General features: G+C 48.4%; 2 protein-coding genes and 1 long non-coding RNA gene across 3 annotated transcripts in view; 1 reads left to right on the top strand and 2 right to left on the bottom strand.

Moving 5' to 3' along the window:
* Positions 1-324: 324 nt before the first annotated feature.
* Positions 325-9,308, top strand: Vsig10l2 (V-set and immunoglobulin domain containing 10 like 2). Its single transcript, XM_041656832.1, has 12 exons — positions 325-406; positions 1,417-1,767; positions 1,987-2,262; positions 3,766-4,041; positions 4,556-4,804; positions 5,360-5,620; positions 6,975-7,265; positions 7,605-7,901; positions 8,522-8,644; positions 8,902-8,926; positions 9,034-9,086; positions 9,202-9,308. Exons 1-12 carry the CDS (start codon positions 325-327, stop codon positions 9,306-9,308), a joined length of 2,391 nt encoding a protein of 796 aa, XP_041512766.1.
* Positions 9,309-13,715: 4,407 nt separating this feature from the next.
* Cdon (cell adhesion associated, oncogene regulated) overlaps positions 13,716-20,209 on the bottom strand; it is an 84,948-nt gene continuing 78,454 nt past the window's right edge. The window contains exons 19-20 of the mRNA XM_041657216.1: positions 15,061-15,320; positions 13,716-14,327 (exon numbers count right to left, since the gene is read on the bottom strand). Of these exons, the coding sequence (XP_041513150.1) occupies positions 14,167-14,327; positions 15,061-15,320 (421 nt within the window). The 3' untranslated portion in view covers positions 13,716-14,166. The remainder of the gene's footprint in view (positions 14,328-15,060; positions 15,321-20,209) is intronic.
* LOC121451564 lies at positions 19,261-20,138 on the bottom strand. The gene is made up of 3 exons (XR_005974739.1): positions 20,085-20,138; positions 19,966-19,993; positions 19,261-19,853 (listed from the first exon to the last, which is right to left on the bottom strand). It is a non-coding gene; the product is annotated as an uncharacterized LOC121451564 (long non-coding RNA).

The following is a 20,209-nucleotide window of genomic DNA, read 5'->3' as shown; positions in this document are numbered from 1 at the left end:
ACATGGAGCAGTTGACAGGTTCTGAGGCTGGAGGCTTCATTCACCACCGCAATTGGTGACACTCTGGTACCACTCAGCAGGAAATGCAGGGGCCATGGTCCTCTCTGTCATGCCTGCCCCTCACCAACCTTGCGCTATGGATAGGGTGAATTATCAGGTAAATAATTCATGAATTATCAGGGCAGTCAGGGTAATAGGAGAGCAGGGGTATCAGGAGGGCTGAGGTTGGCAACCTGAGCCTGATCTCCATCCTTCCAGGACTCCTGTGCCCTAAAGAGAGGGATTCAAGAGTTAGGCAGGAGCTGCAAGTGGCCTGATGGGGCAATGCTGGATTTGAGTGCCCATCACAGACCTTTCTGCTGCCAGCTCCTGGTACTCTTCTGCCTACTGCATCCAGGAGCCTCAGGTGAGTGACGCTCAGACTTTCTCCTATCCCCTTCTTGCATCCCATTATTTCTTCCCTTTTGCACACTCGTGGTCATTTGATGGCGTTCATTCCCGTCATCCATCTGTTAGACATTTAATTAACATGTACTAACTATAATCCTTAATGCGCTGCACCATGATTGGTTGACAAATTAATGGAGCTGGGTGGACTGGCAAAGGCTGCTCTCCTTTCCCTGGGCCACAATAGGATCTGAGGAAGCTAGAGTCCTAGACTGGAATCCTTACAGAGAAACTTCCAGACCCTGTCTAGCTCTCTTGTGTCCCCAGGATTGCCATTGTCACCAGTCTAATCAGACTGACGTTAGGATGCTTGTTGAAAACCCTGTTTTGGAGATGGAGAAATGGGTTGCTGGTTAAGCAATCATAAGGAGCCCAGCTTGGATGCCGGGGCTCATGTAACAAACTGGGCATCCCTGCCAGCATCTGTCTCTCCAACTCTGAGGGATCCAATACCCTCGTCTGGTTCCTGCATGTGCACCTGCAAACACACAAGTGCACATATACGTACACAGACATGTGTGCACACACACAAATAAACACACTAAATCTGAAAACAAACAAATAAACAAAAAACAGACTCCTGGTCCCTGACCCCTTCTCAGACTCTGGGTTTCTTACTCATTGGTCTGAGGAGCCCATGAGTTTGTATTTTTAGCAGATGGTTTGATGGATGGATGAGAGGGTAGACAGGCTGGCATGAAGGTGGGAGGGGGAGACTCTGCTCCAGGATGCCCCTTTATGTCAGTTAAACTCCCTTCCAAGCATCTAAACAGGGAACCCCCACAGATTCCCTCCGGGACTGTCTCTTGCCTACTTGCCATAAATCTTGCCTACTGGCCCCACAGTCTCCCGGAAGCCCATTGGGCTCCCTGGACCTACAGAGCCAGAAACAGACTTCAGATAATGGGGTGGAATACACCCTGGAATCTAGGACAACATAGACATTATGGTTGTCTCTTATGTCCCCAGACCAACCCCACTCAACCTCCAACAACCCTGGAGAGGAGGCTTTGTCTATCCAAGGAGTGCGGGGCAGCTCTGTGGAACTAGACTGCCGTCCTGGGCCAGCCCCAGTGGCGGTCCTCTGGAGCTTCACTCCTCTGGGCTCCCTGGCTCTTCGACCTGTGGCAGTCACCAACGGAGCCTCTTCGAGGGTGGAGTCCGGGGCGAAAGCTCTGGGAGTCGTGAGTCTGAGAAACAGCAGCCTGGTGATAGAGGAGCTCCGAGAGAGTGCCCGTGGCCACTTCCTATGCCAGACCCTGCTTGTATCCGATGGCCAAGTCCACACCACCTATTTGTATCTTACACTGGCCGTGCTGGGTGAGGCGCCAAGGCTGTTGTCGCCAGCCTTCAGCTTCTATGCATGCACTTCTTGGCGCGTGGTGCGCTCCAGATTTAATTCCCGCGAGTGGGGAATCCTGGGATTTAGAAAATGGGGTGTTCCAAATCAAGTGACCAGAAAAGCCCATGGACAGCAGGGCATGGGCCATTGGACAAGGGCCCATGTAACAAACCCAAGGTCTCTCTTTCTCTAATCAGTGCCTGTGTCCAAGCCTCGGGTGCACCTGAGTGACCCATCCCCAATAGAAGGCGGTTCCGTGGTGGTTACATGTGCTGTGAGGGAGGGCACAGAGCCATTGACCTTCTCCTGGCGCCATCACACACCCCAAAGACCTGAGGAGGTCCTAGTGGGCCTTTCAGAGCCCAGGCTCCAGCTAGATCCAGTCAACCGGACCCACCTCGGCTGGTACAGGTGCAGTGCCAGCAATGCAATCAACCAGCTGAGCAGCGATGGGGCCTTCCTAGATGTCATCTGTGAGTAGAACCAAATCGGGACCTGGCTGGCTCCTACCTGCCCAAATTTGGCCTCTGGTCCCATGTTAGAGCTTCCCAAATCCTTTCACAAGAGTGCTCCAGCCCCCGCCCCCGGAGACTCCAAACATTGGAGGGTGCTTTTCCCATTGGGGCCAAATGTGTCTCTCACGTCAAGGTTTTGAACCTTTGAAAGTAATGAGTTTGTTTTTCCAGGAAAGGGGGCATCTATTTGCATTCATGATCTTACTTACAACTTGGGGAGTGACCTCAAAAGTTGGTCTTTGTTTTGAGTGTGTGGGCTTTAACTGATCAGCAGACCCCTGGGGGAGCAGGGAGAAGGGCCATAGAGCAAAGAGGACAGCAAGCTGGTCCAAGAGCTGCCAGTCAGAAAACAGAAAGTGAAGGCCGGAGGAAGACAAAAAGCCACTTTCAGTGCCCGTTATGGTGGCCACAAGTGTCTCTGATTACTTGAGAATGTGGCCAATTTGAGCTCTACGAATAAGGGGGAAATGCACCCAAGGTTTTAAAAACCCATTTGAAGTAAGAAAATATAACCTTTAAATTGAATAGATATTGAAATGATATTCTAGATATATCTACTTGACATAAATATTAAAGTAAAAACTGGTGTGTGGTTTGCTTGATTGAATTTGGTTGTTTTTGCTAAGATTTGATTATCGTAAATTTAAACCCACAACACAATGACCCCCAACAGTGGTGGTCTAGGTAGAGAGAGAGCTATTCATTTGCTTTCTTTCTTTTTTTTTTTTTTTGACAAGGTCTTAGTCTAGGCTGGCCTCAATCACTGTGTAGCCCAGACTCGTCTTGAGTTCCTAATTCTCTCCCTCTACCTCTGGAGACTGATATTCTTAAAAATGGTACCTTGCCCACTGGTCCAGAGACCTTGAGGAGCAAGGACTGATGGTGCCCTTCCAGTAACCTAGATAGCGTGTGGGGATTGCAGACTGAAGACAGGGTCCAGTAGAGTGAGCAGGAGAGCTGGGGAAAGAAGGGGAAGCAGGGTGAAGGAGGAAGGCAGACTTCTCTCCCTTCTGGAAGGTGGAAAGAATGGCAGGAGTGGAGAGCCCCATTTCGGAAATCCAGAGAAGGGAGGGCAGCCACTCAGTGAGGTGAATAGTGTTGGCTGTAGGCTTTTTGCTCAGAATGTTGTTCCTCTGTTTCCTTCCTTCTGGAGTCTGGAGTGGTCAACCATTCCCGATCATCTGCCTAGTAGGCCCCTTGCTTCAATCCAACCCTATAGGCCAAGCTCAGTTCCCACAATATGAGGCTCCTGTCTCCAGGAGACTTGTCCACTCTGTGCTGTACCGTGCCTATGTCCCAGTCTTCCCAGTCTCCGGAGGCTCTAACACAGGGAACAAGGCTTGCAGCTAGCCAGTGTGTACTACGTGCCCTCAGGATGGGTGAAGACAATCAGCAACAACAGCATGAGCGAACGGAAGGACAAAGAATGGAGAGATGTGACGAACCTTCCTTGTCCTCCAGATGGTCCAGACAAGCCTGTGATCACTGTGGAGCCCCTGGGATTCACTGAGGACGGGTTCTGGGCCAGTGAGAGGGAAGAGGTGACCCTGAGCTGCCTTGCTGCATCCAATCCTCCTAGTCACTATGTGTGGTTCCGTGATGACTCTCAGATCCACTTTGGACCCACCTACATCATTGCCAGAGCTAGCCGCACCCACACAGGCCTGTACACCTGCCTGGCCCACAACAACCACCTAGATACCCACACCCAGTCCACTGTCCAGCTCACCATCTACTGTGAGTGTTGAATGGGGAGGGCACCCAAATCTGAAGCTTACCCAGGCTTCTGCTCAGGCAGCCTCCAGCCACCTTGGGGGACATGATGTCAAAGTTATTTGAGTTGGGGAAGGTGTGTCTGGAGAAAGGCCAAGGGAGGTGATGGGAAGAGCCGGGGGACAGGAAGCTCCTAGACTTCCCTAGTACCCTCTCCAAGTCATTACTCCCGTGGTCCCAAGGCCTGGACTGAGGCACAGAGAAGGGCACTACAATGACAGAGAGGCAAGATTCCTGGGGCAAACATGAAGACCAAAGGCCTTTCATGGGGCCTCTGGGAATCCACAGGAGCTCCGAACTGCCTATCCCTTGAACTCCTTGTTCCTTGACTCAAAGGCCTATATTTTCTTTGCCAACTTCCTCTTTCCATTTTCTCCCCCTTCGTCACCCCGGTTCTCCAAGCCCCCACCTGGGCCAGGCCTTCTGGGCACTAACAGGGGAGCCATTTCAGCTCCTTCTCACCCACCTCTCTACCTAGATCCCCCCAAAGGACAGCCCTCCTGTGCTGTGCTCCCCACCCTTGGGGTTGTGACTCTGCTCTGCACCTGGTCTGGGGGTTTTCCAAAAGCCCAGCTTCACTGGGAAGGGCCCCAAGGGATTGGCCCGACTGCCCCCAACAATGTCACCTGGAGCTATACAGCCACTGGACTTATGAATGGCAGCATCTTCACCTGCATGGGACAGCACCCAACCCTGGCCATGCCCATCCTCTGCAGGGTCACTCTCTGTAAGTAGACACAGCTAGCATCCAGAACCCTGGTAGTGCTGGCTCCAGAAAGTGTGGGCATGAATCATAGGATACCCAGAAGGACCTGGGGTCTGGGATTAAGCTCTGGATCTCCTGCTCCCAGGCATTTCAGGGAACACAGAGATGGTAACATTCCGTTCTCAGCTTCCTGTCCATCATGTTCTCTGCCTCCACCTGTGACACCCTCAATCTTACACTCTGCCTCTGCCTGTTACATGTTGATCTGGAAATAGACTTCAAAGCTGTCTTCGCCAAATGTTCTATTCTGTATCCTCCTCTGTGCATCCATGCCCAAGTGAGGGTTGCAATGTGTTTCTGTCTCAAAGACCACCCAGAGCCCAAGACTGTTTTCCACCTATAATCTAGTGCTCACCAACTTTAATAGCTGCTCAGCGTCTGCTGCTGCCTTTGTCCTCCCACACGGTCAGCCCTGGATAAAAGACAAGGAATGTGATAGAGTGGAGGGAAAGGTAGGGGAAAAGTGTGTCTGCCAGGCCCTTCCCCTGCCCACAAGATCCCATCGCTCCTTTCCAGGGGAACCTCCCAGGAGCCCCACCTGTGGGACCACAGCCACAGTAGGTGACCAGTTCATCATGCTGAGCTGTGAGTGGCCTGGAGGTGAACCTCCTGCCATGCTGAGCTGGCTGGACGGACATCAGCAGTCCCTGGGTGAGCCCAGCTCTTCTCCGGCTGTCTACCTCCTACAGGCTCAGAGCGATCTGGCAGGCAGAGAGTTTACCTGCCGGGGCTCTCACCCACTCAAAGGCCCTGGTTCCCACTGCCGGCTAAGGCTAGGTGAGCAGGAACCCGTCATGGTGCTGGGGTTTGGGCATGGGGACCCCTTCAGGGGTTAGGGGCTCTGGAGGTGTGCAGTGCTGTGCTGAGAAGTGAATCAAGAGAGGGACTGATTCACTTTCTCTCCAGGAGTTCAGACTATTTCCGTGTGTGTGTGTGTGTGTGTGTGTGTGTGTGCCCTTGCCACTCTCTGCCTGTCGAAGACAGAGGATGATGTGTGAGAGTCAATGTTCTCCATCTCCCATGTGGATTCCGTGTGAACTCAGGTTTTCAGGCTTGGTGGCAAGTTCCTTCATACAGAGCCATTTTTGCCAGCCCCCCCCCTTTTTAATCCATAAAACGAGAGAACTTGGTCAAGATCAGTGTTGTCTAATAAACATATAATATGAGCTATATATAATTTTAGTTGCCACATTAAAACATTAAGAGGTAAAACATTTAATTATTTAAAATTCATTCCCATGTAATAATGTTATTTATGAGTTAATTAACATTTTTCACACTATGTTGAAAATGAAGCATATTTGTAATTTACCATACATCTGGCCTCATTTCAAGTCTCAGTGGACATGCGTGGCTGCTGGCTACAGTCTGGGATGGGGCAACACTGGACTAGATGGTGTGGGTCCATCGATAGCGTTTCTCACTTGATCGTTTGCACAAGGGAGGTGCCTGGCCATATTCTTGACTTTCAGTGCCTCAGGCATCAAAGACCTCTCTTTCTTGTGTTGCTTTATCTACAGTTTGGTCCCCCACTCCCCGTCTTCACCCACCCCTTCTCAGTCTATGAACAACTGAAAACAAGAGTTCAAAACTGAAAGATTTAAAAGGTGGGGAAAGCAAACAAGAGCTATTGCATGCATCAGGTCTCACAAAATGGTTCTCCACTTGCTCTCCAAAGTCTTCGAGACTAGTGCACTTTAGGGGGCTTTAAGGAGATCCTCAGCTCAAAATGTTTCCTTCCTGATGCTCCAGACTCAGAAATCCCACTCCAAGAGATCCTTTGGCACCTGACTGTCAGGGGCCTTCAGAATCCCTCCTATGGCTCTGCAAAGTGCCAGCCGGGAGATGGCAGGCTGCTGCAGGAAGGAGGCCCCTGCTAGGTGTTGAGGATGGGGATGAGTAAGCAGGACCCCTGCCTGAAGTAACAGAGGCTGGGATGGGAAGGTGGAGGATCACTCAGGAACACCGCAATGACTGGCAGAACCCGGAGTGGACCACATCAGAAGTCTGAACAGGAGGGCGGAGAGGCTTAGGAAAAGCTGCCTTCTCTATTCACTCAGGCTTCCCAACAGCTATTCCCAACAGCTGGGGGCAGCTACTTTTTACAGCATCATCTTCTCTGTTTCTGCAGAAGCCCCACAGCTGGCAGTGGCTGAACCCCGAGTGTCGGTGCTAGAGGGAGAAGAGGCCTGGTTGGGCTGTGCTCTCCAGCAGGGCACACCACCTGCTCAGCTCCTCTGGCTCGGACCCCAGCAACAGCCTTTGGAACAAAGTGCTTATGGATTCATTCTACACCCCGAGGGTACCCACCTGCGCCTTCAAGTGCGAGATGCTGACCCAGCACACCACAGGGGCACCTATCAGTGTGTGGCCCACAATGCCGTGGGCAATAGCAGCCAGAGTGTGCTGCTGGAGGTCCTGAGTGAGTGTAAAGGGGGTGTGTGCTCCTGTGGCAAGGGACATAAGTGACAGATGGCTGCAGAGGACTTTGCAGGAGGCTTTGGAAATTACCTTCTCCAAAATTTAGGCACCTTCCAGAAAGTGACCAGATTGGTTATAGGAGTGTGAATCTGGTGGAATCTCAAATACAGGCACATAGAACGCCACTCATTTTATCAAAGGGAAAGTGGAGATTACAGACGCCTAGGGATACATACGCCATCCTGTCTGTCCTCTCTGCAGACTCTCATCCATGGGGGAAACCCACATAGCTATTGCTAGGCAGATGCCTGTATGTATCCCCATCTTCACTCACCTCCAGGGTATCCAGCCCCTCCCAATGTCACCATCAGCCGCCTGACCTACAGGCGACAACGGAGAGAGGTGCAGCTGCAGTGGGCCATCTACGGCCCCGGAAACCTGACGGGCTTCCTGGTACAGCAGAGGGCCAGTGTCTCCAGCTCAGAAGCTGGTGCTTGGGAGGTAGCCGCTAGTGACATCGAGCCAGAGAGCAGGGACCGGCGTCTGGGAGGGCTGGACCCAGGAGTCCTTTACGCCTTCCGCATCCTGGCTATGAACCACCACACCGCAGGACATCCTTCGGAGGTGAAGACGCCAGGTGCTGGGCTGGCAGCAGGGAGGAACTTGCTTTTTTCCCAAAGAACTGAAACTTGACCTATCCTCCTCTTCACAGGGTATCCTGCTCCAGTCCTTTGTCTCCATCCTGATGGGTCCCTTAGCCTATGTATGCATCTATTCTTTCTTTCCTACTGTCCTTTACCATCTCTCTGGGCAGCTCAGGAGAACCCAGGCATAGGAGCAGACCTACTCCAGCTTCAATCTGAAGAAACTGGAGAGAGAATGATGTTTAGGGGTTAAGAGGAGCCCATTCTGTGCCTCAGTCTTACCTCTCAAGGAACAGGAGAGCTCAGCTTCCTGTTGCTCCCTCTGTCCTGGGAATTCCTTACTTCGTGGCCTATATATATTATCCCTTCAGGCCTGATGCATCAAGATAAGTAACCTTATGTATCTTTTGCCAGAAATGGGTATTTGGCTGGGAATCAAACCATCAGCACCAGGTAGCCAGATCACCTCTTTCAATGGGAAGGAACTGAACTCCACCACATTCCCCGGGCCTCCCACAATAGGCAGCAGAGACTTTGGGATATGCAGGGTACCATCTCCGTGCCCTGTGGGCCACTGTTGCTAATTAATACAACCCATGCTCTCACCTCCTAGTGGACCCTGCCTTCAGTGCCTACCCCGCTGTACTGGGTGCTGCAGGCACAGGAATGGTGGTGGCATTGGCGATCTCTCTGCTGGTGTTCCAGTATGCTGCTCGGCACCCACACACTTTCCCTTGTGAGTGGGGAAAATGAAAGGATGGGCTGTTGACCCCATAGGGCAGTCTGGTGTAGACCTACCCAAAGGGGAATCTAGTCTCTTCCCTTGTTAGGTTGTCATCCTTTGAGAGTCAAGACCCCCGCCAGCCTCAAGCTCTGAGGCCATTTCCCCTAGGTTTCTGAGACTCTGCATGAAGCCCATTAGGAAGGGAAGGGCCATTCTCCCGGGGTCTACACTGCATTGGACAAGTAATATTCTTGCATTTCTCCCCACAGACCTCAGCCGCTTGCTTGTTCCCATGTGAGTGTACAGCCTATCTTTTTGGGGTCTGGACTTTTCTGAATTGGGAAGGCAGGCTAGGAAGGTACAGAACCCTCTGCCACTCCTCTCTCCCTTGCCCACCGCAGGGAGCACAGGCAGCATCAGAGGAGATCCAGGGAAAGCACTGAGGCACCAGCAGGTAGGCAGCGTCTGTGCTAATGGCTACACAGAGACCAGTGCTGGGTTCTGTGCTGTCCCAAGAGCGGCCTCAGCACCCCTGCTTGCTCTTCTCTGCCCACCTGTGCCCTTTCTAGGCACTGAAACAGCAACTACCACCTCAAGTTCAGACCCTGTGCAAGAACCCACTGAGGCGCCAGTGAAAGTCACCCTCACGGTGACCGCAACACCAGGAGTTCAATGACGGTGCAAACAGGCTGAGGGCAGGCAAAGAGGGTGGAAGGTTCCCATCAGACTGTGGTCTTAAAAGCAAGGAGGCAACTCTCCCTTCCCCATCCAACACGCAGATACCAACTACCTCCCATTCAATATCCCGACTGCGGAAGTGGATGTGTCCCAGCTGCAGCATCTCACGTGATAAAAGTGACCCTGAGCCGGCTTGTGGCAGAGAGAGGACACTACACAACTGAAGAAAACACGGAAGGCATCTGAAAGTAGCTGAATATGGTACAGGGAATGTCCCTGGTGCCAGGACACTAAGAGACAGCTCTAAGCTCTTTCGAGAAGAGGGATGAGGGAGGCGCTGGATTGAGCAATTCCTAGCACAATTCTCTCTATGTCTTGCAGCATCATTTCAATTCCAAACTTCTGAGTTGGTTGCTTGGACCTTGTTTTACTGGCAGGAAGAACCAGGTGCCTAGATATGTGTTTCTTTGCTGAAACGCAGCTTAGGGACACCTCTGACCCAGCAGTGGTCAGACTTCTGGAATCTGCGCCAGCAGAGTGTTCCGCAACACTCCAGCCACCAGGCCTGGGGGAGCTGGCTGACAGAAAGTGAGGGTTGTTCCAAAGTCACACTCTGCTAGCTGCCAGCATGAGTCACTGGCTCCGAGTGTGCGTGTGCGTGTGTGATCTGGGTGAAACACGAGCGAGTGCTTGTTTGGCTGACTGGAAGAATCGGGACTCAGAGCTGCCTCCGCAGAGGATTCGGATGAGAAGAAAAGAGCAGCAAAGCCAAGGCTGATCTGCCAGTAACAAGGAAAGTGGCGCCTGACGGGAGACAGAAAACTGGGAGAAACTTCAGTTTCTTTGGTTCTCACACACTTCGAGTTTATTAGAAAGGGTTTCAGCTTTCCTCACAGCTCTCAGGACTGCATCTAAGAGTAAAAAATAGTTTATTTAAGTATGGGAAATGAAGTACAAAATGGCGGCCACACCCGATGGGGAGGGTTCTGTTGTTTTTCTGGTCAGGGAAGATGAACCACTTCCACTATTCAAAGCGGTGAAGCAAGTTTATTTGGAGGTGCTGCATCCATCCTGGAGTTACACTCCAAGGATCCTGAGGTTGCAGTAACAGACACCCCAAGGAAGAAGGGCTTCCTCTCACTTCGCTTTTCCCCATCCACCTGTCTACCCGGTGCTATCTTCCCTAGCAGACAGCTGCCCATGATTCTGCTCCCTCCCAATCTCGATAGGACAAGTGAGAGGTGGCTGGGCCCTTGGGTGTTCACAGGGGAGTTGCAGAGCAACAAGGTGGAGATTCTGAAAAGTCTCCAAACAGGACATTACATAACCTAGAAACAAGCCACAGGGCTACTTTGTGCACACACAAGTGCACGAGTACCCCTCTTCACAGGGCTACTGTGTGTGAAAGCAGCATTCTCTTTTAATATAAAATCATATCAACAAAATAAAACCTGTCAAAACTACATCACTTAAAGTATGTACAATTTCAAACATAATATCACAACTTTAAGGAAAATAAAACATACTTTTCAATATAGTACAAAATGTGCATCTCACAGGCAAGGCTGTAAGAGCGAGCAATACAGGTAAAGACAATTCCGAACAGTTTCTGGGCAGCACTGAAGCTGGCGGAGAGAAGTGATAGGATCAGCCTGGTACGATGCCTTGGTCTTCAGAGATTCAGTCTATACAAAGCGAATCCAGCAAACCACTTGATGATGAGATCACACCAACAGTTTCAATAATGCAATTAACCCGTACCCTGTACAGTACCTATCCCCAGAGTCAGCACGTAACTGAAGAACACAACCAGGGAGCGGCGACATGATTCACTAGGACTCGAGTAAGTTTAATGCTAAACAGTCACCCAAAACATGAAGAGGACCTACCAACTTCATAGTCATCAGGTCAGTTGAAGGTCAAACCTCCATGGGGGAAGGGAGAGGGACAGGGTAGGAGTGGGGTGAGGGCTAGGGCGGGATGTCAATGAGAGACTCCTGAAGATGGAGTACTTGGCTCTGCTCTGCCAGTTTGGGATGAGTCTGGACAGGGGGAAGCCCCACTAGCTGCAGCGGGAGACTTGCAGAGGAAGAGCGCAGTAGGGATCCAACAGCCCACGTTCTGGACTGGTCCCACAGAGAGTGTAACACCTCCAGAGAGCAGGGAAATGGGAACACGGGTGATGGACCGGGGAAATGGCTCCAGTGCAGCCTCTTGTGTACGCGTGAGCCGGGAATTTCATGCCTGCTCTGCTTGCTGTAGGGGTTGGATAACACTAACAAACGGAGTCTAAAACACAGTAGTTACCCCACAAATGTATGCCACCCCCTTATTTTCCTATGGCCTCTTAATTCCTGGGGGAAGCGACACTTGCTAGGACCACTTTTGGTGACTGTGCAGGGCATGAAAGTTCAGAGAAACTCACACTGAGGAGAATTCAAACTCCTAAATATAAAAGCAATTATATAGATTTATATTTATATTTATATATCTCAATATATAAAGCCATTTTTATAAATAAAATACAATAAAACGGATAACACTTAAAACAGCGTTACTATCATAAATAAAGCAGTCCACAATGAGATTGCCCTAAAGGTAAAGTCATTTTCTCTTCATCATGGGCAAGCCCCATGTCAAATTCAATCTTTAAAAGCAGTTTCTGACCTAAAGCTCAAGCTTTATGAGTCACAACAAACTGACCGCCCACAGACATCTGCTTCCTGCTTTCCTAAACCCCCACTCCGAGATGAGACAGCTTTGTTCTAACTAGACTGGCAAAACACACAGTATGTCTCTATGTCACATGTACTAGGACTTTGTCCTTTGCTAGTCACAGATGTAAGGGCTGCAGTTAACTGTCTCCAAAACTAACTACAGATCTCGTTCGCTACAGACATGAACTCCGAGATCATAGAACTTGCTTCTCCAGCAGCCCCACTACCCAGCTATGGAATTCCAGTCGCTGCATTCTACCGGGAGTAACTTGCATAGCGCCCTTGCTGAAACAGCACATACCTACTAACAGCTCTGTTTATAAAAGATACAAATGTGTGAAAGGGAACATTGGCACATCTACACAGAGTTGATTAGTACAGAATCTGATTATCTTCCACTGCGATTTGTGGGCAACTAGAACAAAATGTATCCTGCAATTGTTGGATTCCACAAAGGAGAATAATTTTCTGTCGTTCCCCCTCCCCCCACCCCAAGGGATACACCATTCAAAAACAGAGCAGTGATCCATCAGGGCCTGTTTGAGCTATGAAATGCATTTGTGGTGCCTGGGGTTTCTGTTCTACACATGGAGAAAAGCCTTCCAAAGATAGCTGCAATGTTCTTGCCACTCAGAAAACAGTAACTGTGATGCAGAGACTCTGTGGACCAAAGACTGAGTTCACAATGATGGCAGCCAGAAAAATGTCAGAAAACGCCCCTAAACCTTTTCCTCAAGCTTAGCCTTCCCTGCCATCTGCTATAGTTTGGCTCCATTTCCCAAGGCCTGGTGCCCAGGGTGGCATGTTTAGGAGGTGGTAGAGCTTGAACAGGGGACAAGTGCAAGGGCTCCAGATCTAGAGGCATGCTCTTGGAGGGGGTGTGTACACTCTGCTCCTCTTCCCTTTCTCCCCATGCCTCAGGCTTATGGTATAAACTATCTTGCTCCCCCATGCATGCCCATCACAATGTGCTTCCTCAGCACTGGCCCAGAGCCACAGGTCCATTCAATCACAAACTGGAACTTCTGAGACTGTGAGCCAAGAGAACCTTTTCCTGAGTAAGATAATCATCTCAGGTAACTTGCCATAGTGGCAGAAGGCTGACCCACCATGCTTGCTGCTATCATCCAAGACACTGTGCATGCTGGAAGTGACAGAACGGACCGTCTTCAAGTGGTGAGGCACTACGAGCACTACGGAATACAGAGCTCACTTAGGTCCCTTCTTCCTGAGGCACGTGGCAGCTTTCTTTTCAAGCTATCCCTTTACAAGCCTGATTTTGCACACACCCTTGCAAACATGGCGCCCAATCTGTAAGCTGACATGATTAAAGCGGTGGACCACGAAGGCACTCATTTTCCTTCTGAACTTGGTTCCCCTTCTACACAATCCAACAATCCAACCAGGCCCTACATGCTTCTCTGTTCATAACACTGGCTAATTTGCTACCCAGAAGGTTGATCATTTCTTGTACCCAGGTAGAGAGAGAAACTAAGTCAGTATTAGTACTTTTCAGGAGGGCAGCCATAAAATTTGTCAGTTGGGTTTGCTATTATAAATATAAGATCACAACTGTGGTTGATTTTAAAAGTTCTCTTTCGAGACCAGCCTGGTCTACAAGAGCTAGTTCCAGGACAGGCTCCAAAACCACAGAGAAACCCTGTTTCGAAAAACCAAAAAAAAAAAAAAAAAAAAAAAAAAAAAAAGTTCTCTGAAAGTCTGGTAACATGGGATAAGTGACAGTTTTCTATCTGGGGGTGACAATGGCAAACTTCAAATGGCTTGGGCAATCCTCCTCCCCACAACTGAATAGGCCAGAAGACGGGACCCAGCACAAGTTCCTACTGCCATTGAAGGTTCTGGAAAACAGAATGATCCCTATGCTCTCCCAATTACTGAAACTATAGATGGTAGTGTGGGGGTCCCATTGAAGGGGAAGAAGAAATGAAAAGGGCATACTTAAGACATAAATAATATAAAAGGGCACACATTTTTAAGATACATTCATGACATTACTACTACAAAAATAAATAACGGTTTTCTCTGGTTTGAATTAATGTCCTTCACACAGTTTGTCCCCAGCCTGTGCTGTACAGTCACTGGCTTACAGTGGGAACATGAGGAGGCCTGTGTACTTTCTCAGGTCTCCTGGGTTTGCCGAAGGACCACTGGCAGCCCCTCTAGAGGAAGGCCAGGAGACCATGTTGTCTTCTCCGTGCAGTCCTCCACGACAGCTGACAAGATAAGAGGATCCCAACTTAAAGCTCTGTCCTCTGCGTCTGAAGGGCCATTGCTATCTCCTGAAAAACACGAGATTTGGGCACATTATAGACTAATAGACGGTCTTCATACAGCAGTTCTGAAAACAGTAGGTTGAATAATAAAGAAACACAAAGAACAGGGAACCCTGATTGCTCTTCGAGCAGATGAGGGAGGGGGACTTGATCGGGGGAGGGGGAGGGAAATGGGAAGCGGTTGCAGGGACGAGGCAGAAATCCTTAATAAATAAATAAATTTAAATAAAAAAAAAAAGAAACACAAAGAAGTAAGTCCCACTTAAGTTTGGTTTGAATCCGAGGAAGAAGAATACATTAAAAAAAAAACAATTCTCTTGAGTCACTTACTATATAAGTTATTTGAGATTAAAATGATCCTCTTAAGAGCCCCTACAAATAGTACTTTACAGAAAGATTATAGTTTGTACAGCCGAGCCAGAGAAAAGCAGGGCTCATCCCCTAATGCAATGGAATGAGCAGCCTGAGCTATCTACTGCTATCCATCCCTGAATGTGTGCGCTCATCCGATTCCACAAGCTAAGCAGGGCCAGTTTTGGTTAGTGCTCAGATGGAAAAGACAACATGAGCTACTGGATGTAATAACAGAATTTCCCAGCGTCTCTTATCCATCCTTATCTTTTCTTGAAGTTCCCAACGCTCCCACCCAGTCTGCTAGCAAACAGTGAGTTGACGGTAGAAAACTTCCTGATAAAGTTCTCAGCCCACTGGAGACCAGAAACTAAACGCCTCCCTGTACCTCTGCTGAACTCGGCTGTATCTTCTGTGGAATGAGAATTGATGTCACTGAGCGTGTCCTGACAGCAGGTGTGCTGGGTAGGTGCTGGTGCCACACTGTCCTTGATGCTCTCCTCAGGTAACTGGCCACAGTCAGGAACTGTGGAAGCTGGACACATGGGTACCTTCACGGCACTGAGGGGCTTCATTTCCAGACCGTCCTGAGGATAAGGCGCTACCACTGGGACCACAGGAAGGGGAGCGCTGGTTTTGGTGAAACACCTGCAGAGTTTGAGTGAGAAGAAACAGAACTGAGTGTTTAGAGACATCAATAATTATAAGTTCATTTAAAAGTATAATGAATATTTTAAATTCACAAACTCTTAAGAATTATGCTTAAAAAATAACTAATCAGCTCATTGCAATTTGAAATAGGAAAACTCTGAAAGCTAGCAATAGTGGACAACGATAGGTCATGCACCGAAGGCAAACCTAAGGGCAGAACCTTCTGTGGTGACCCAAGCTATGTACTTCCTCCCAGTTCACTGCCAGCAGACATCTCCCATTTCATTAACTAGTTCCCAGATAAAGAACACAGGAGCAAGAAACACCAGCTACCGCAAGGAACGAGGGAGAGAAAGGAAGGATGGAAAGCTAAGACACGTGGCCGCATAAGAGGGATGACCTTATGACGGTCAGCATAAAAACGCATGGCTTTGAACAACGGTCGGAATAAAAAAGCACAGCTTTGAACCCAGAAGGCGCATCAGTTCCTTTCCTCTTTGCTGTGACACACACCCGACAAAAGCGACTTAAGGAAAGGTTTATTCCAGCTCTGAGTCCAAGGGGACAATGTACCACGGTGTGGAAGGCATGGCGGCAGGAGCTGGAGGCAGCTGGTCCATTGCATCTAAAGCCAAGAAGCTGGTGTTTCATTTGCTTTCTCCCTTTTATTCAGCTGGGACTCCAGTTCACAGAACAGTACTGCCCACATTCAGGGTCCTTCTACCTCCATTAACCTAAGCCAGGAACTCCCTCACAGCCGCGCCTGAGAGGTTTGTCTCCTAGGTGATGCTACACCCTGTCAAGCTGACAGTCAGTATTAACCATCACAGGTGGCTTTCCTCTCAGCCTTGGAGGAAACCGGATAGAGACTAGCCATTTAGATGCCAGGAGTTTTAAGATAGTTTCCCCATTGTAGAATTAAGTGGCTGGAATTTACCAGCACTGAACATTCCACTTCAATTCCCTTCGACCTTTATCTCCTGCCTCCAGCTAAGAAGTGTCTTTTCAAACGGGGTAGATCCTGACTCGACCTTTTCGTTCTTCGATTCTTCTGTTGTTTCCTGCAATGGCTGCCACGTTCACCCTGCACATTTGCCATTCAACTTCCTGTGCCTTTTCAGCCCTGAAGCTTCCATTTGGATTTTTTTCACAGCTGAAACATCCACACGTTCATTTCCTGAGTGTTTATTCTCCTGTAAATGCTTGAACATATTTATAATATTTGCTTAATGCCACTGTTTGCTAGCGGTGATGCTCGGGCCATCTCCCGATCTGCTTCCACTGTCTCGTGGTTTCCCAAGAAGCACCAGGATCCTGTTTCCTTGGATGTACCCCAATTCTTCTTCATTTCCCCTTGAATTTGCTGGTTGTTTTACTGCCGTTGAACTCAGTCTTCTGACATGCTCTTTCTTGGGCCCTTACTCCAGGACTGGAGAATGCCTTCTGGAGAAGCCCAGTCTGCCTTTGAAGGGTAGGTTCTAGTTCAGCTTCCCTGCTCCAGTTACCCCCCAACAGTGCTAAATTGTCTATATTTTATCATCGCCACCTGTAAGATCAAGCTGTTCCTCTGTTCCTGGTACATTTTTCTTAATTTCTAAAATGGGGACTAAGAAAAGCTGGAAAACGATGGACTTTTATGTAAGGCAGACAGGAAAACAGAAGAAAACGGCAATGTGCTAGAAATAGGTCATTCAAAAGAATAAAGGTCAGAATTCTTTATGTTCATTTTTTACACATAGCAGGGCAGGTTTCTGGGACAAAAAAATTAGGAAAGGGTCCAGTTCTGTTGGCTCAAGCCATTGGAAAGACCGGTTCTGAGCAAGATGATGCAGACAAGCCTGAAAGAGAACAGAGGCATGTCAGGAAATCAAGTCCTTAACTTAAATAAACCCAACTTCTAGTAAAAAAAAATACACTAACTGCACAGTTAAAGGACACTAGGGATCTAATTAACTTTTGAAAATATGACAAAAATATGAATATGACCCACATTTTCCCAGGCAGGTCTACAACTGGCCCAAATTACAAGCAGGTATAGACATGGATGTACTAGAGTCGGAACCAGAGCCCTGGCTTGGACAAGTCACCTCTCAGAAGAGTATGATATTAATTCTGATTTGCTCTCTTGGCTACTTGATTCAACTCAGAACTTTAACAGTGTTCATGTGATCAATGTCTTCCTCCCACAGTGCAGTATGTTGTTAGCCTCTCCGGCTCTCATACTCAGTGGACTCCAAAGCGGACTATACTGAGTGATACATGGTACCCACAGACTCTGAACATGTTAAAACATGGGGTGATGTTGAGGGGAAAATCTTTCTAGCTTCAAACTACTATGAGAGAATTTAACGGGCATGAGGGTCTCCTGCAGAAGATCCCTCCAACTGTGATGCACTGTGGTAGACATTGGGAAAAACAAGGTAAAAACAGCAGAGGTCCTGTTCCCAGCAGAGCAGAGGAGATAAACAAGCAAACCAGAGTTGCAGCTGAATGCTGGGATGTGGAAGGAAGTGCTGCTGCTGCTGCTGCGGCTACTGCATGTACTTCCCAGGCTGTGTCTGGCTCTACTGACTTCATAGCTGAGGACCTGACATTAGGTTCAACCATGGAACTGGGGAATTTAAACTCAGAAATATCTCTGGTTGGGGGAATCAGTATGGCTGCTGTGACTAACTGGAAGTATTTCTTCTCTCCCCCCCCCCCCCAGGGTTTCTCTGTATTTATTACCCTGGCCATCTTAGAACTTGCTCTGTAGACCAGGCTTCCCTTGAACTCAGAGCTCCACCTGCCTCTGCCTCCCAAAGGGCAGGATTAAAGGCGTGTGCCAACACCACCTGGTTTGAAAGAATTTCTTAAAATTTAAATTCTAGGCTCCCAGCTCTGGCTGCTTAGTTTATATCAGAATATCTGTCCTAAAAGGATGAAGGAATTTTACTTTAAATTTGCTCAAGGTATCAGGAGTTATTAAAGCATTTATATGGCTAAGGGTACGAGAAGTGAGTGTGAACCTGACCTTCAGCCTCCCTTTGCTACTGAGGTACCTGCTCAACTGAGTGCAGATGATGCTCTGTAGATCAAGAATGGAGGAGCTAAGGAGCTGAGCTGAGCTTTCAGAAGCATCGTTGGGGCTAGGAAGACAATACTGGAGTTCAGAGCCTGCCAAGAAGAAAAGACCTGGAAACACACATAGGCTTTGACATGGGATTCTCAAAGGACCATCTCCTAAAAGTACGTGTGAATCAGGAATAGACTGGGCCTACTGTGTATATGTGAAACAGTGTGGTATATGTACGTCTGTGTGGCACATATGGCCCTGTGTGCATGCGGAGACAAGAGGATGTTCTGTGTCTGTTCCATCACTCTCCACCTTTTCTTCTGGGACAAGGTCTCTCATGGAATCTGGAGCTAGGCTGGCAGCCAGCGAACCACAGCAATCCCCCTGTCTCCACCTTCCTAGCACTGGGGTCATAAGTACACTTGCAACTGTGTCCAGCTTTTTGCATGGGTCTTAGGGTTTGAACTCAGGTCCTCATCTCTGTGGACAACACTCTTCCTTGCTGGGTCATCTCCCAGCTTTTAGACTAGGTTTTTACAAAGCCTAAAATTCAGCATTACATCTGTTCAACCCTAGCTGGGCGTCAAGTGATTTGGCCCTGATCTAACTATATGGCCAAACATAAAAGTAAATCCTTTCTGGAAGAAAACTTTTTCTAGAGTTTATACCAGTTATATGGCATATATGAAAAAGAAATATTGTCAAGCATTAAACAAGAACAAGAGAAAACAAGTTGGGGTTGGAGAGATAGCGTAGCCATTAAAAGCACTTGTTACTCTAGCAGAGGACCTGTGCTCAGTTCCCAGCGCCCACCTGGTGGCCCACAACCAACCCATAACATCAATTCAAGGGGATCTGACCCCTCTTTCGACCCTTGGCAGACAGTGACAATACAGTGGTGTTGAAGGTCTCCAGGTTGAAGGAAAACAAGTGTCAACACACAGAAGAGAGAAAATACAGAGTGGAACAAGTAGCAGCAGAAGGGTAGTGTAGCTAAAGTCATAAGCCCAGTGCCAAGCACATAGTAAATACAGTAAGGAAGGACTTAAACAATGTAAAATAAATAATTATTAACATTAGAAAATTGGACTTTTGTATATACCTTTTCTCCAGCAAGCAAGCTCTTAAGGAACATCATCAGGCTCATTGGAAGCTGCTGCTCACAGTCCACACCCCAGGAGGTAAGAAGAAATGGATATTAAGGCAGGAGAACCCAGCACACTGATCCTCCGGCTGTTTGCATCACAATACTGATTGTCCACCCTTGTTCAATAGATAGATATTTTGTTGGCTAGATACTTTTCTACTATCTGTTGATGTCAGAGTTGTCTAGAGGTCAGTGAATGACTATCCTCAACTGTCACAGGAGACAGCTAAGGACAGTAAGACAAAAAGCACAGCCAGATACTTGACCTTGATTGTGTCACAGGTGCTAAGTAAACTTTAGGTTCCTGTTTCCCTTTCTCTGCAGGAATCTGAAAATTAATGGAAGGTGCCAGGAACTTAGACAACAAAGAAGAAACAGAAAGAGAAGTTCATTTTAAAGAAGTCTAATTAAATTGAGGGAGAAAGAAAAGCCATACTTACCAGAATCTGAAAAAACCAAGGCAGTTCCCTGTAAATAAACATTACAAATATTAATTAGTTTGCAGAGCTAATGTGAATGAATTGCATCATGCTGAAGTAATAAAATGCCAGGGACTCACCAGATAGTGAGAGGCCTTCTTCCTTCCCTTTGGCTTCCTCTGTCCTGTGCTCTTCTTGAATTTAAAACAGGCTGTAGATGGGATTCCTGAGTGAAGTCTAAGGGCTTTTCCACACCATGGTTTCT

Source organism: Microtus oregoni, unplaced genomic scaffold, assembly GCF_018167655.1.
Source record: "Microtus oregoni isolate MIOR12 unplaced genomic scaffold, Mior012 000008F_ref0000371, whole genome shotgun sequence".
NCBI classification, from domain to species: Eukaryota; Metazoa; Chordata; class Mammalia; order Rodentia; family Cricetidae; genus Microtus; species Microtus oregoni.
The sequence above is the reverse complement of the archived record's forward strand: the minus strand, read 5'-3'. Positions and strand labels throughout refer to the sequence as shown.